At 37.0% G+C, this 18,002-nt stretch overlaps 1 protein-coding gene across 5 annotated transcripts in view; it reads right to left on the bottom strand.

Annotated features, from left to right (window-relative positions):
• tanc2b (tetratricopeptide repeat, ankyrin repeat and coiled-coil containing 2b) overlaps positions 1–18,002 on the bottom strand; it is a 166,651-nt gene that overhangs the window by 115,120 nt on the left and 33,529 nt on the right. For all 5 annotated transcript variants that reach the window (XM_051913982.1, XM_051913983.1, XM_051913984.1 and 2 more), the window contains exon 2: positions 1,718–1,815. In XM_051913982.1, coding sequence (XP_051769942.1) covers positions 1,718–1,787 — 70 coding nt within the window. In that variant the 5' untranslated portion in view covers positions 1,788–1,815. The remainder of the gene's footprint in view (positions 1–1,717; positions 1,816–18,002) is intronic.

Here is an 18,002-nt window from a genome sequence, read left to right as displayed (position 1 = left end):
CTGCATCATGGAAATCATATGGCCCTACATGTAAGGTCTGTTTTTTTTTCGTTGTTTTTTTTTATATATATAGAAGCATGGATTTTGCACATGCTTTGACTATTACTCCATTCCAGTGGCAAAAGGCTTCAGACATCAACATTTGAAATGGGTGTTTGATCTCTGGAACCAGTGGCTAATGAGATCACTTTCGACTAAACCTGCTCCAGTGGGAGAACACATCTATTAGAGAGGCCGTGTGATGATGCTACTGAGGTTTGGCTAATTACACAGGGAGTAAATTTGACACCAGAAAAGGGTTTTACGAATCCCTCTATTCTTTATGTTTCTTTGCACTTCATAATGTCTCATTCTCAAGAAGGCAGATTTTCATAAAGGCTAATTTCAGAGCTTATTTTGGCCAAGAATTGCTGATTTACACTGGAAGAGCCACAGTTTTAAGGGCGGTTAAAGGGTCAAGGACGTGATGACATGATCTATTCATGTGATGATCTAAGTCATGTGATGCAACCATATCGGAATTTCTGTAATTATGAGATTCCGTCTTGTAGAACTCGTAATTACAACTTATAAAATTGGAATTTTCCGAGAGCTCTGACCATTGTGATGGAGTTGGATAACTATTGTCTGGCTAAAAATACTTAAAATTACTACATTTTTAATTTAATCTACTGATTACTCAAATTACACAGAATCATTTCAATGTTATTAGTGTTGTCTTAAAATATAACACATATTTGCCATAGAAACATAATTAAAGAGTCAGGAGGTTATAAAATGTCATATGGTACAAACCCCCTATAAATAAAGTAATATTAATGAACTAATCATTTCTGAGATTTGTAAAACATACACTGACATGTATACAAGGTGTAAGAAAAATAAGTTATTATTCTTACCTGGTTACACCACATGACATTTTTACAGTTGTTAAATTGAAACTTTAGTTAAAAACAACATAAAAGTTTTACAAAACCACATGATTGCCACGTTTTCCTTTTTTTTTATTTTTTATTTTTTTTGTCTAAAACTACACCAATAGTATGCAGAATTGATCTTTATGAATTGATCGTAACTATTGGTTATTTCACAGACAGAAAGCAGTTCTGCTCAAGAAAATCTAGTTTGCATTCAACTTAAACCAATCTCTGAATATCTTTCAAAGATTTAAAGCCATTTACCTGGCAAATCCAGTTATCTGTTTTTCTCACCAGTTAAAAACAGGGTTTTTTTTTCTGGCAAACTTATAAAACATGTGCGCCTGAAATTGTGTTGCTGTCGGGTAATCTGACTGGAGCTTGTGATCCTTTCAAGTGTTTGGTGTGATGTGCATCAGACGGTCAGTGAATGGCCTGTGGACGTGCCGTCTGAGGCTGAGACTACATGCCTCATTCACTGCCTGCTGCAGATCTGTCAGTTATATCAGGAAGCATATGGAAACCCATACATTGGCAGAACATCCCAGTATCCCAGAGAAATTAGTTCCAGCACTGAGGCATGATGGATAATCAATGCTTTAGGCTGTTCGTTCTCTTACATGCTTCTGTAATATCAGCTCAGGGCGACTGCATTCGATATTAACTTCCAAACAGGAAGTTTACCAAATGATTATTCAAATATCCTGCTTCATGTCGTTTAAAAAATAGCACAACACAAACAAGTATGCAGTCATCTTTAGATCATATCTTAGTGGATAAACATGAAAGTTCAGACTGACCGCTGCTGTTACGGCTCTTCCTGTTGGTTTTGCCCCCCGTCAGCAACATTTTCAAGCTGTTTTTAAACATTGTGGCAGCAAGCAGAGGGAGTATATGCCTGTAGAGAAGAGAAAAAACATGTTTAGCAATGTTAACTTTGGGATTGATTTTATTGAACTTTTAGCACATATATGTGACCCTGAACCACAAAACCAGTCATAAGAGTCAATTTTTTTGAAAATCGCCTTTAAAGTTGTCCAATTTAAGTCTTTAGCAATGCATATCCACTCACAAAAATAATTTTTTTATATATTTATGGTAGGAAATTTACAAAATATCTTCATGGAACATGATCTTTACTTAATATCCTAATGATTTTGGCATAAAAGAAAATCAATAATTTTGACCCATACAAAGTTTTGTGAGCTATTGCTACAAATATACCCGTGCGACTTATGACTGGTTTTGTGGTCCAGGGTCACATATATATGCACCTCTTGATGGAAATGTTGTGATGTTATTTCAATCAAGAGGTGCATCAATTTTTGGTCAAGATCTTGTACTGACAATGCAATAAAGTCTCCTCCAGCACATCCCAAAGACTTCCAATGAATTTAAGGTCTGGACTCTTTAAGTATTCGCCAAATCCAAACAGCGACTTTTTTTTTTTTTGGCCGGGCAGTGTGTGTATATATACACAAAACAATATTGCATATGTTTTTTGTTGAGTATTACATGTGATACATCAGGTGTTTATGATTCATATAGCAAGATATAGTGAGGATATGAAGCTCAAACTCAAGGAAGAAAAAAACATAAATTTTATTCAGAGGCCCAAAATGAGCAAAAATGTGCAATCTGATGCTGATGCTTATATTTATATGTCCAAAAAGTAAGATGCATGTGGTGTAAATCAATGAGATCTTTATAACAGACTACGTACATTAAATGCATATAAATATCAGTTGTCACTCTGTGGGCCCTATTTTAACAATCTAATGGTCTGAAGCGCATGGCGCAGGTGTCCCAATCCACTTTTGCTAGTTTAATGATGGAAAAAATGGTTGGCGCACCAGGCACATGGTCTAAAAGGGTTGTACCTATTCTCTTAATGAGTCATGGGTGTGTTTTGGGCGTAACGTGCAATAAACCAATCACAGTGTCATCTCTGATTCCCTTTAAAAGCCAGGCGGCGCTCGCACCATGGCGGATTCAGTTTAAATACATGTGTGTATTGCCACGATTGGTCAAATTATTAGCCAATTTCATCCGTCTTCACTGCAGATAGGTAATTCTGATACATGCAATGAATATCCATTATGTACGCAATAATAATCTTTTACATTGTAATCCTTTTATTTTTAATATTTAGCAAGTTTGTGTGCTGCTGCACGTCCCTGTGTGTGTAACAAGCAGAGTGTAGCGCGCTGTGCACTGCACAGGTTTCAGTTGGTCATTGGCGCAGTCATTTTCAGTTCCTCAAAATAGCAACAAGCCAACAATGCACCTGAACTCACCTTGTTTTCAGACCAGCACACCCATGGGCGAACAGACGGGTGCGAGTGCATTTGCTATTTAAACAACGTGGCGCTGGACGTGAAAATGATAACTGCGTCGGGCTGAAACTAGCAAAAAACACTTGCGTTTTGCCTGGCGTTGCATTGCGCCAGGTGTATGATAGGGCCCTGTATCTCCCAATAATATGATGATATTTAAGTGCTTAGTTTTATGATCAAATATATAATGCAATGCAATACAATAATGTTTGAAAGAAGGACAAATAAATGTTCCACAAAAGCCTGATCGATCATATTTGATAATTTTACATTTACTTGATTAAAAGTCACAGCAAAAACACACCACAACCTGAAGGTGGATGTTTTTACAATTATACTGAAAGGCCTTTTACTTGATAAAAAAACGTTTTGATTATGCTGCAAATTTTTAGAGAAATTTGCACATAGAAATTTGCACATCAAATATGATACTGTAGGGTTATATGGTTAAAAGCCCTTGGACATTTATATTCTAAGGCACGATTCAAATTATTGTTGACAAATTGCACTAAACATGTATTAAAATATGACATTGCATAACTTCATGTTTGCACAGACAACCCGAGGCATAACATTGGTTTTGGAGAGAAGATGACTTACCAAAAGCCATTATGTGAAATGCACTAAGCAGGTTTATTGCTTTCCCCCATGTAATCGAATTCAGAAACAGTCAAACGAGTGCAGAAAAAACAATAAAACCCTCCTAAAATATCCAGAGCTTATTTAGACCGGATGAATCAGAAGTGTAATGCTTATGATAGCATACAATACAGCAGAGAGAAATTCAAGCTTTAATATTTCCCAATAACATTAACAGGGACACAAGTGCTTGAGTGCTTCCTGTTTGGGAATGTGCATAGACTGGAAACATTAGCATATAAACTAAGTGACTGCCTCTTCTTTTAGTCTTTTCCGCCGTCTCATTCTCGCTCTCTATTTGAGAAGACTAATGAAAACAATTAGACAGGGTTTTGCTGGTTAGCCCTTGCTGGTAGGTAGGGGTGTGAATATCACTGGTCTCACGATTTAATTCGATTACGATTATCATGTCAAGTGACGATTGGATTCGATTCCATGATGCATCACGATGCGATGCATCCTCAATTTTCAATATTACTACACATGGCTACATTTTCGTCAATGAATACAAGCAGTCAGATATATGAACTCCCTTTTTATTTTATCTGCTCCAAGAAAGTACACTTCCTGAATGTAGCAAACATCAAACAAAACTTAAGTCTGAACACAACATATGACAGGAGCATTTAGAACTAATAAACACTAGTAAATACTAAAAGTTAAAAGTTTCGTCTCCCTCCGCCGTTTTACACTAGCGCAAGAAGCGCGTATGCGACGAATGACGTCAGAGAAATATCACTAGGCTATAATCGATTGCGGTCTATTACTGCACCGATGCAGAATCGTCCACATCTGCATCGCGATGCATTGTAGCAACGAATTTTAACACCCCTACTGCTGTAGCTGCTGTGACTTTCTATATTGATGTCCATTCAAAAGTAGCCAAAATTGCAAATATTTTGTTCACTGAAAATGTGTGTAGAAACAATATTCACTTAGAATTCACTAGTAAATTTCACAAATAATTACAAAGGACCGGCAAGTAACACACTGAGTAGAATTTGGAAGTAGAAAAACTGAATTAGTACATTCTTGTAAAATGAACTCCAATACTCTTATATACAAATCTTTTATAAAATACTGTTATAGTGCACTGGTATGTTTTATAAATGGAGTTTTCCCTCCATTTAAAAAAAAATCGTGTCCACATGAAAATGCAAAAACACACTATGAAGTGTGGTCAAGAGCATGCCAAACCAACAGGTGGCGATATAACCCTAACCGTAAAGCCATGTTGGCCAATCAGAAGCCTGGAAAAAAGGTTTTTACTGGTTCCGGTTCCAACGTCACAAGCCAAAATCTCCGGTTTCACCGTCTACACAACAACACTGCAACCGGAGTTTCTAAAAATCTTCACCCTGGCAGGAGTTTTCAAAAAAGTTCAGTTTCAGTGACCGGATACTGCGTTTGCGTGTGGACGAAATGCCAAACCGCACAGAAAAAGCTGCAGTTTTGGAAATACCCGTGTTTGTGTGGACAGGGCCTTTTTAATGTAATAAATTTTACCAATTTGTTTTTGGAGGGCTCTTGAAAGCTTGAAATGGGGACTCAAATAGAGACAAATTAAGAAAGTAAAGAGAACAGAGATTTTAAACAAACACAATGTTCTCTCTTAAGATCACACCTTTCACTGAACTAAACACTTTTGGCTACATGAGTCACATGGTGAAGACACTTGCACAATTACTACAGCCCAGTTCTTTTTCTCTACTTCTTAATTGCTCATCGATGCAACAGAATGCTGTGGTGTCAACACTCTCTGTGCTAGGATAACTCCTCTTTTTTACTGTAAGATGTTTCTCAGAAACCTTTAGCGCTAAGGCAAAACAGTACTGGATACTGTAGGCTGAAAAAAGAAATCGAAATGCAATGCTGTACCAGGTGAGCTACAGAGCAAGTTTACTACATCAGAAAAGTGACACATACAGTATGAAACGCAAAAATGTATTAATTTACAAATCGTGCACTATGGTAAAAGAAGCAATTGCAATGCGCATGTCTATCCGGTGCTCATCTATGGATGAGTATACTTTGAAAGCTGTACAGGCAAGACTGTGTGTGAGACGGAAAATGAAAAGAATACCAGGGCCTTCATTCAACACACATTAATACAATTTACTTTTTGGATTCATTCCCAACAGAGCTGCATGGAGGTCAGCTGCTGTATTCTCTCCCTGCTGCATGGAACCACTATGCTACACGGTTGCTGCGGATGGCTCAGCTGTGTCTTGGACGAAGGTGTTTCGTGGCATGGTGGCTGTGGTCGTTGTGTGTTGGCGACGCTCACTGATTAAGGTCCTGCTGTTTGTCATTGTCAAAGCTCAGTGGTGAGGAGCTTTGGGTCATCGCTGGTTGTTTGTCACCCCTGCTGCATTCATCACTCCAGCAGGGATTGCTTGTTTGGACATTTTATTTCCAGCTCTGTAAAAATTATGTTTGGAACAATGTTATTTTAGTATTACTGATTGAGATAATAGTATAGTTTTCATTCACATTTTTTTTTTTTTAAACTAGTTTTTCCTGTTTATTTTCCATTTTCATTTTAGGTCAAGTTTTAGTAACTTTTATTAATTTCTTTTAATTAACTTTATTTATTTTTTATTTAATATATTTATTTTTTATTTAATATTATTTACTTTTTATGACTTATAAATAATTAATTCAGCAATTAATTAAATTGTATTAAACTTAATTTTTTAATTTGTCTGCATAATTTTTTTTTTTTACTTCAGTTTTATTTTTAGTTATTTTAGTAAATCAGGTTAAACTAAATGAAAATGAGAAATGTTTAAGATTTTTTATATTTTATTTTTATTTTATTTAGTTATGGTTTATTTTATTATAAAGTTGGCATGAAACAGAAGTCTTTTCTTTCCTATATCCAAGTGAAACAGCTTCTCAAACAAGAACAAATGTAGGGCGGGGCTTGATTTTGTCCATGGGGAATTGATTAGATTGTGTGGTTTGCTATTGGTCGATCTCATGTAAGTGACAGGTTGCCCCGCCCACACGCCAAACACATCATCAGAGAAGAGATGTGGCTGCAAGAGGGAGGGGAAGTTATTCTGATTCAAGATTACGATGACACAACGCAAATCAATGCGTTTGTGTAAGAAAAATATCCATATTTAACAAGTTATGAAGTAAAATATAAATAGCTTCCGCCAGTGCGCCTTCCATATTTAACGTACGGAAAAAGAGTTTTTTCATAAGTTGAATATGGAAGGCGTAGGACGTAGCGTAAGCGTTTTGAATTGCGAAAGGCATTGTGCTTTCTTCGTAAGTAGATTACGGAAGGCGGTCTGGCGGAAGCTAGATATTTTACTTCATAACTTGTTAAATATAGATATTTTTCTTACACAAACGCATCGCTTCGCTTCAGGCCTTTATTAAGCCCCCGGAGCCGTGTGAAGTACGTTTATGTTGGATGGATGAATGCACTTTCTGTGCTTCAGACTCGTTGGTTCCGTTCACTGCAATTATAAAGCTCGGATGCGTCAGGATATTTATTAATATTTCTCCGATTGTGTTCATCAGAAAGAAGAAAGTCATATACACCTAGGATGGCTTGAGGGTGAGTAAAGCTTGGAGCAATTTTCATTTTAAAGTGAACTAATCCTTTACTACACGTAATACGCATGCACATGACATCACCGATTTCGCACATTCAACAGTGTTTTGAATGTACTTTACATGGAGACGATAATGTAAATCCCATTTTCAAATGTTTGCGCTTTCAGGCCCCCAGCGCCGTTGTCGTGTAAATGAACAGCCAAATCACATAAAAAGTTTTCCATTTTTAGCTGAAAACAGTGTCGTGTCAGCGGCCCCTGATTCATACATTATAATTTGAACAAAAGAAAGTATTTCAGAAGGCAGCAGAATCATGCTCGCAGTAGAAGGTAAAAGTGGGATAATGTCAATACCAGATGTTAGCAGTAATAGCTAAGCTGTAGGACAGTGCTTCCTCCAACTTGCAAGAGCTAAAAGAGCTCCGAACGCACTCTGAATGTTGAGTGTTCTTGAACAAAGAATCATCACCGTCACCACGCAGTGTACAGACAGCTATAAATGTTAAATATATGCAAGAACAATCACAATTCAGTATGCAAATAGATGCAAAGTAGAAGGGCAAACACACATTTGAATGCTTAATAATCTGTCTACGGAGATTTGCAAACATACATTTCTTAGAAAAACAACATTAATAAACAAAAATGAAATTATCTATAAAGGAAGTCTGAATGGAGTCTGTACTTTTAGTACTTTAATAAAAACAGGAGTTTAAAACAAAAATTAACCAGAATGTCTGAGGAACCAGTGTCAATAGTGGTCAATGCAATTTGTGCACTTCATTACAAGTCAAAAAAATGTAAGATTAACATCCAGAGCAGACCAAAATGGCAAAATTTTCTCAACCAATAGTGTGAGATTGAAGTAGCACTATCTGTTAGACCAACTAATGACAGACGCTTTAGTAGTGGCAATCGTGTGCAAGCACATACTAAATTCAACCTTGGTGCAGAGGAAACCTCAAAGGAGGAGAGTTACCAAAATAATGGCATCACCATCCTGCCCTTGAGCAAGACACTTAATCTAAAGTTGCTTCAGGGAGACTGTGTCTGCAATTAGTTTGCTTTATGTTACCTTGGAAGAAAAAACATTTGATAAAAAATAAGCTCTTTAAAAATTAAATGCAAAAGTCTGCACTTACAATACTGCTCACGCAAGTTAGCGCTTTTTAAAAGAGTTTATGTTTGTTTTGTGAACCAAAAAAGGTTGACTATTATATGACAAATAAGGGTATTGATAAATACTAATATATTAAACAACCCCCAACTCAAACACGCATGTACACACACCAAATATGCAATTAAACAGGTTTATTTTAATGAAAATTAGTCATTAGTGTATTCTATGAAAGCATATCTGTTCATAAAGACTCACATGATGTAATCAGTTAATTGCATTAGATGTTACAAAAAGTCAAAAGGCACCATTAATGAGACACAAATGATGCTCTTGAAGCAGTTTGAAGCACTGAAGCAGGCGCTTTGTACAATTAACAGCTTTTAGATGCCACAGCCATGTAATGCATCATAAATAAAGCATATAACGAAAGCCCAATTACGGCCCTTGTGTCTCTCTTAAAAATACATTTGGAGAAGGCAAGAGGTATATTTATTACAAAAAACACAAGCTATTTATGCTCTAGAGTTCTGCAAATACATTCGTTCATTTCTAACTGAACTGAATGAGACTTTGATTCATCAAATAAGCCATGTGTTATACATTTGGTATGCAACTTACATTTAATTCAAGGTATACATTTTGCCAGTATGTGGGAACTAAACTCATGGCCTTGGCGTTGCTAGCGTCATGTTCTGCCAGTTGATCTACATGAACATCATGTTCTGTTAAAATTACAGCAGAGCTCTGCTATACTAATTGGTAGTCAGTATTCTGTTACAACTAAAACAAAGTCACTATTACTTTAGTTTCATAAGTACAAAAAGAAAGCTAGTCAAAATGTTGGCTTGACAATGCCTTGCTGGAAGTTTAAAACAGTTTGATGGTTATTTTGAATTTTGAAAATTGCATAACCTTTGTGTAGTTTGATACTTTGGAGGTTTCAAAAGAGATTTTGAAGGTTGAAGGTTATATAAGTGATGTGTGGTTGAAAATTTGTGCAGTTCAAACAGATATTTGAAGGTCGAAGGGATGTGGGTATAACGTGGTTGCTAGAAACATATAACAGATGATATAGATAGATAGATAGATAGATAGATAGATAGATAGATAGATAGATAGATAGATGATCAGACTGCACACAGTTTAACATTAAGTACATTAGACCCACATTACATTTTTCAGAGGTGTGATAGCAGAAGCCTGTCAAATTGATTTAGTTTAGCCTATGAGGTATGAAAGGAAAGAAACTTGACTCATCTGGGCTTAAAATAGTGTTCTAATAAATGAGAGAGAGTAGAACAAATCCTACACCATCACAAGCTGCCAAAGGTCTGTGGCTGTATGAGTGGGAAGCAGACAGGAAGCCTGGATTCGTTTAGTCAAACCGAAGCATTTTTCAGGTAAGCAAAAACAGAAACTCCTACACAGACACTGGACAGACATGAACCACAGCATTCTTCTGCCATATATTAAAGGGAACATATCATAGAAATCAGCATTTCACTTACTCCTCTGTAACAAAAGAGTCTGTTCTAGTGTTGTCGAAAGTACCGACTGCAATACCAAGTCGGTACTGAAATTACATAAACACCTCTGACTGGTCTTGGCAATCACACGCACATCAGATATGTCTGTGATTGGCTGTTTTTGAAGTGCTGATCATTGTAGCCAATCACAGACATATTTGAGGGGTGTGTGAACAAAATTGCCAATCAGAGGTATTGACGAATCCGCTCAACAGTGCTCAAAGCATCATTTTTTTTAAATTTCAGTACCGACGGTACTTTTGACAACACTAGTCTGTTTACAACTGAAAGCTTTGAATCATTCTTTTGAGAGAGATCTTTTTAATCAAGCAGCTGTTCCATTTCCAAAACTGAGTGACTTTAAACTCAGTGACTGTATGATTTAGCCACAGCAGTTAACAACTCGCTAGAAGAAAAGATTATTAGTCAATATATTAGTAAATTAGTTGCTATGTGGACTGGACTTTATGCAGACAGTCAAAAGACTAGCTACGTGAGACAAAAGAAACCATATACATTGATTTCGAAAAATAAAGCACACCGTGTCCTCTTTAAACACTGGGGTCAACCCTTTAGTCGTCTGTCATGTCTTATGTTTAACTAAACAAGTGAACAAACACACACCAGTTCTCTTTCCTTTCTCACTTTGTCAGATCTCATTTGGCTCTTTTCCTGTTCATGAAGCAGAGCTGTTACCTCTGAAACACCCGGCATCAATTTAAGTGTCACAGTTTATTTGGAATAGGGAATCAAACCAAATCCCTTAGTCTCTTAAGCCAGAGGGACTGGAGACACCTGTCATGGAGAACAAGAGAGACCGGAAAGGTAAAGCAAGCTGCAAAAACGAAACATCCACCAGTCCTACTATCCTTGCTGAAACAATGTGATCTCATTCGTATTCATAGAGAAAACACAGAACCATATAATCTATGTAATATAATCATATATTTAATTTACAATAGTATATCTATTTAATTATTTAACATATTTATTTAATAATAATTTAACTATTTAATATAATTCAATATCAACATGAGAGCACAAATGAATCATCATAAACAACAGAACAATAGATATAACGATAGATAGAGCGATAGAACAATAGTAGCGTTGTCAAAAGTACTGGTACTTCGGTACCAAGTCTGTACTGAAATTTTGAAAATGTGACGATACCAGCATTTCTGTAGTACCGGTAGTACAGAGAATCCGGGTATATTCGGTACCCACTGATAGGGCTGTGCCAGTATTTACTTGAATATGACACGAGTGAAGCACAAAGCTTTGTTAACAGAAGAAATAATAGGGTAGCAATTAAATGTGACATCGCAGCCATGGAAACATTTTGGTTCATGCCGAATGAGAGAGGTACGTGAGTCCATAAATTTAAGCTTTGTATTCTGTTTTGCGAATCGCGATCTGGTCACCTGATTAGCAGAGAATTTAACAATATTCCATTAGTTATTCCACTGAACATGGAATCTCTGTTTCTTTTCCCAAATCATCACTCACGCAGGGGATTATAAACATTTCTTTCTTTAGTTCTCATTTAGGCCTATTATAGGCTATTCACATTCACAGGACAGAAACCTTTTTGCTTGCACGTCAGTTTCTATTTAACACAGTTTGTGCTTGTTGATAAGGTGCGTCAAGTTTATTTGTATAGCGCGTTTCACACACACTGGTGATTTTTTACTTTCGCTTTTTTCTGGCAGCGCAAAATCAAACATAGCCTGAATGTCTTGCCCCTGTGGAGGATAAAACTCGCTCTTCAGACCTTTTACAACAAGTGTCAGTTGCTTGTAACATCAGGAGATGGTCTCTCTTTAATAATCAGGAGAAATGGTCTCTTTCCTGCTCGTGTAACTCATCCCTCTCAAAGAGCAGAGCGGTAGGCTATATGACGCATCTTTGTGTAGAAATAAAAAAACGAATGTTTTTAAATAATATTTAACTTTCTTATTATTTAGGTTACCATTATTTACCGATATTTATTTCACAGTTTTACAGGCTGTAGTGTGTTGTTTCACTGACGGAATAGCTAAAATAAACACGCACGTCTGTTACCCCTGTTGAAAAAACCAGCATATGCTGGTAAGATCAGCTTAGGACCAGCATGGACCATCACCAGCATAGGACCAGCATGGACCTGCATAGGACCAGCATTTGACCAGCATAAACCAGCTCAAACCAGCATACCAGCTTCAAAACCTACCTTAACCAGCATATGCTGTTTTTTTCAACAGTACAAAATGGATGTTTGAGCATTTATTTATTTTTTTTATATTTCAAAATTTATTTCATTGAGGTAGCCTATATATACACACATACACAAACATACACACATGCTCCAAATCATATTTAATATGTTTTTAAAATAGGCTATATAAAATAGTAAAATAGTTCCAACAGATTTTGCTGTGGTACCGAAATTGGTACCGAGAACCGTAAAATTTTCATGGTATTGGTACCGACTACTGGAATTTTGGTACCGTGACAACACTAAACAATAGATAGAGTGTTATACAGATAGATAGAGCGATATAACAATAGAAAGGGTGATTGAACGATAGACAGAGCGGTATACCGATAGAGTGATAAAACAATAGGTAGAGCGATAAAACAACAGATAGGCAATAGAACGATAGACAGAGTGTTATACGATAGATAGAGCAATAGAACAATAGAACAATAGATAGAGCGATATAACGATAGATAGAGCAACAGAAAAATAGAGTGATAGAATGACACACAGATAGATCAACAAACCAAACCACCAACAGAACGTCCTCTGCTCATTGCTTATCAAGGCTGGTAAAATTCAGAGAAGAACTTAGACTTGTCTTTTTTTGGGGGGTTAAGGCATGGTGTGAGCAAAATCCAAGACTAGGAATTGTGTTTGACCTAAGATTCATAATAAGCTTGAGGCTAAACTAAACTGAGAGTAATGTGTGCAGCAGGGTCTACAGTATCCTGGTATGATACATTAGTTGGATCGGTGACGGTGCCATATTGAGTTTAATTAATATTGAAAGCACAGCAGGAGTGAGAGAGGCCAGGTTCGGCCGGCTGCCGCTGTGAACAGTAATGAATGTTTGGAAAGGTTAGAGAGTTTCAAAGGTTCTTAATGTGCTACCACTGAATCGACTGAATCAAACAATCCAGGGGTAAGATTGAATGGATATTCTCGCAGACCGTTTTATCAGAGGAACCAGATAACTCAGGCCGATCATTTCTTGCCCAGGACCAGCAGCGGTCTCATTAATCACATTCACATTCAAATAATAACGTGTTTTATTGATATGCAAATAGATTTGCGGTTCTAATGCTACATTTGAATAATGATTCATCACTAATGGTAGCAAATTTTCCCAAGCAATCAGAGAAACAGTCTTGAAAAATTTTCAGTTGAGAATAACAGAGAAAAAAATGATTGTCGGTGGAAATATGGATTCAAGGCGAATCTATTAGTATTCTGCCAGTGCCACGTGTCTGCCACAGAAAGAGAGAGAGAGAGAGAGTTATGGGGGAGGAGAGATTTGAGGAAAGAGCAGAAGAGAGAGAAAAGGAAGCAGACAGAGAGATAGACATGAAAGGCGGTGCTCTTGACAGGTATTCTAAAAGAGCAAATGAAGCTGTGACCCCAGACAGGAGCTTCGCCAAAATAAGATTGAGTAATCAATGCTGGCAGTGAACAACATTAGCATCGAGATGCAGAGATTTAATTTGTCTGTGTGGTAATCCACTGCACGAGTCAAGCCCAGTTTAGTATTTGAAATTATTAAGGATGTCAATAGACTAAAATATTTATAATATGAGATTAATCAATAATGCATTAAATGCATTGATTTTAAAGCAATAATTAAATGTATGTGCATTGTGTACTGTACACAAATGTGCATGTTTTCATTGTAAAGTGTTTTTGTGGATTGACACTCATATATTGTAAATGTGTTATGTTTAGTCATGTTTAGTTTCACTATGTTTTATGTGTCTGTGATTGGCTTCAATGATCAGCACTTCAAAAACATTGTAAATAGTCATTAATGACGCTCTTCACCGAGCGCTTACACAGATACACATGGGAGTTTTTGAAAGCAGGCGTCTATCACGATAGACGTCTGCTTTCAAATGTTCCCGCTTTCAAAGCGCTTTCAAATTCAAACACTTCCGCGTGCTTTCAAACGGTCCCATGCGTTGATCATTGAAGCCAATCACAGAAATATCCGATGAGCGTGTGAACACAAAGGCCAATCAGAGGTGTTTACGAATCCACTCAACAGCGCTCAAAGCATCACATTTTTAAAATTTCAGTACTGACTTGGTACCGAATCAGTAATTTTGACAACTCTAATGCAGTTAAAGGGATAGTTTACCCAGAAATGAAAATTATCCAATGATTTACTCACCCTCAAGCCATCCTAGGTGTACATGACTTCTTTCAGATGAACACAATCAGAGATATATTTTAAAAAATCCTTGCTCTTCCAAGCTTTATAATGGTAGTGAATGGGAGGTGTGATTTTGAAACCCAAAAAAGCGCATCCATCCATCATAAAAGTAATCCATACGGCTCCAGGGGGTTCTGAAGTGAAGTGATGGGTTTTTGTAAGAAAAATATCCATATTTAAAACTATAATAGCTGTGTATTATATAATTGATGCATTTTTTAGGGGCTTCAAAATCGCGTCCCTGATTCACTACCATTATCAAGCTTGGAAGAGCAAGGATATTTTTAAATATACCTCCGATTGTGTTCATCTGAAAGAAGACAGTCATATACACCTAGGATGGCTTGAGGGTGAGTAAATCATGGGATAATTTTCATTTTTGGGTGAACTATCCCTTTAATAGAGGTCTGCTCTCAATACACTCTACATATCGCTCTTCAGGGCCATTGAAAAATACATATCAGTCACGAAACTGAAATCGGTTTACTGGATGAACCGCTCTACTGCCAAGCACTAGATGGATTTATTAAAGACTGTTTGTGTTATTCCTTGTCTTTGTGCGATGATTGCAACCATGCATGACAACCAGAAGTCAATGCAAAACTGCAATAATTAAACAACAAAACAACTTCTGAAATAACCAAACTTCTAACAACTTCTAGAACAACTTCTTTCCTCAAACAACCAACAGTTCTGTGCGTACCCTGAGATAAAAACCTAAGAAATGTTCTAGCAAAGACCTCGACTGACCCGCAACCCGGAGTGTGCTTGTTCTGGTGTTGAGGATGTGGAATCAGACAGATCAATACAAAGCTGCAGTGGCTTTAGACATCAGGAGATCAACAGAATAACACAGTTGAGCCGCACTACAATCTCCACTGCAACCTTGAGCAGCACTGCGGGTAAATCAGCATATTAATAAACTGCCATGGCAGTAATCTCAAAGCAATGATTTAAGACGACAAGGACAACAATCTGGCGCTGCACTACAATAACGCAACATCATTTCAAGGCCTCGTCGACTTGGACGACTAAACATTCAGCTAGCTTATCAAATTCATTGCTTTCCCCCTCCATATTCTAAAACAGCTTCATTTTTGCTTCTCCGCTTATACATTTCCCAGATGGTTTGAGATGAAAGATTATTCCAGCAGCCCGAGTGTTTCACTGGGTTACTTATGTAAGTTCTCTCATTAAAAGACACCCCCAGATGACAGACCTCACCTCTGTCTCACACAAGAGAGAGCGCAAGAAAACAGCAGACTAGAAACCAGTGCCTGCCTGTACAATCTAACGCTAAGTGTCTTTCTTAACTCTTCAACATCTATAAATTGTTGTCCTCAATTTCTATAATCTTAAGTCAAATGAGGTGGGCATTATGTAAAGCACATCCCGCTGTGCGTTGAATGTAAGTGCATTATGTTATGATGATTGTGGTTTATACACAAGCTATTGATCTTTATTCTGTGATCTCAGGTGACTAAAAAAGGAGGAATTGCATGCATTGTGAATATCTGTGCTTGGACCATCATTTACATTGGAAGGAGAAATAAACATGTCCATGCATTTTCACACCTTTTAAAACAAAAGCTTATGAGCTTATGAACAGCTTTATTTACCTGGAGAAATCTTGCTTTTATACGTCAGAATGGTGTAGAAATTTTGTCAAGATGCTAGAGTGTTCCTATATAGCTGTATTTAGTGCAACATCAAGACTACATGTAAAATGTGCACAATGACGATAATTAAATGATTTTAACTAAAAGAATAAAATAACACTACTAGATATTAACGACGTTTATTTTTTAAGAACAAATGCTTACTATACACTACTGTTCAAAATTCTGGGGTCAGTACAATTTTTTAAAAGAAATTAAAACTAATCCAAAATAATCAGAAATGTTTCTTGAGCAGCAAATCATCATATTAGAATGATTTCTGAAGGATCATGTGACACTGAAGACTGGAGTAATGATGCTGAAAATTCAGCTTTGATCACAAATGATGTTGGACAAGTTACATGCTGAACTTTAAAGGGGAACTTTTACCTATAATGCCCCTTTTACAAGATGTAATATAAGTCTCTGGTGTCCCCGGAATGTGTCTGTGAAGTTTCAGCTCAAAATACCCCACCGATCATTTATTATAGCTTGTCAAATTTGACCCTATTTGGGTGTGAGCAAAAACACGCCGTTTTTGTGTGTGTCCCTTTAAATTCAAATGAGCTGCTGCTCCCGGCCCCCTTTCCAGAAGAGGGCGGAGCTTTAACGGCTCACGTTTCAGTTGCTCAACAACAACAAAGCTGGAGAATCTCACGCAGCCAAAATGAGGATTGTCAGTAACGGTGTTCAGCCTTACATTGTTCAAACCGGAGTCGACACTGATGGAGAGACTCAGGAAGAAGTTACAACTTTTAGAATGAAACTGGACGTTTCTGAATGGTTAGTGGATAAATTTATGTAGTTGCTGTGGAGTTGATTCAACTCATCGACTAGCATGTGCCGTCATGTTAATCTTTTGCATTGAAATGACCCTCATTTGTGAAGCAGTCCGGCATAAAATGACGGCATGACAACAACACTCTACTACAACAACTCTTCCTCTTCTCTAAAGCAGCCCAACATGGCCTCGCCCCTTTTGTTGAGTGTTCTCGGGGGCGGGGTTTATGTAAAGTTTAGGGTTAGTGATGTCACCAACCCAGGAAGAAGCTCGTTGTAGTCCCTACCAGCCATTTGTTGTAGTCCTTAAAAAGCGATTTCTATAAAAGAAAATATCTCCCTTTGCATTGAACTTTGAGCGTCGTAACTTTGCAGATGTTGTTTATGCTCAAACAGCAACATTACACACTAACTAAAGTTAAAAAAGTGAAATCATAATCAACAACCCCTTTAATACATACGAATAATGGTTTGTTTTTATTAAGGCTATAAAGTTTTTATTTAAAGGTTTTACTTTTTTCTGGTTAACTTTTATATGAAAAACTATTTCTAATTCATATTTCAACTACTATTGATTAGAATGATATATTGGGAAATTATAATGGTTGAATGAAATATTGTAAAATAGATTAGAATGAAATACTGTGAAATTATCACAAAGTATTAATGGAAATAGTTATCATTTTAAGATGCATTTCAAAGTTACCACAGTTACTCAAAATCATTCTTCCATCACGAGTTCCAGTGGATTTGACTTCATCTTGTCAGAGTTCTTTGCTTCTGGACGTCTGTCAGAAGCATGACGAACAGCATCTTGACGGTTGATGAATCAGTGAGTTTAGTGCTGGTGCGTAGCTGCTTGTCATCCTGTGCCTTCGAGCACTTTCTTTCATCTTTCCTTCAGAGCCGAACCCATTGCGTAATATACAGATGCGGGCGAAAGGGCAGAACTGAAGATGCTGGTACCTAGTCCAGCACAGCTATATCTCAGGAGCATCAGCGAGGA

This window comes from Ctenopharyngodon idella, chromosome 12 (genome assembly GCF_019924925.1).
Source record: "Ctenopharyngodon idella isolate HZGC_01 chromosome 12, HZGC01, whole genome shotgun sequence".
NCBI classification, from domain to species: domain Eukaryota; kingdom Metazoa; phylum Chordata; class Actinopteri; order Cypriniformes; family Xenocyprididae; genus Ctenopharyngodon; species Ctenopharyngodon idella.
This window is presented reverse-complemented; position numbering and strand designations above follow the sequence as displayed.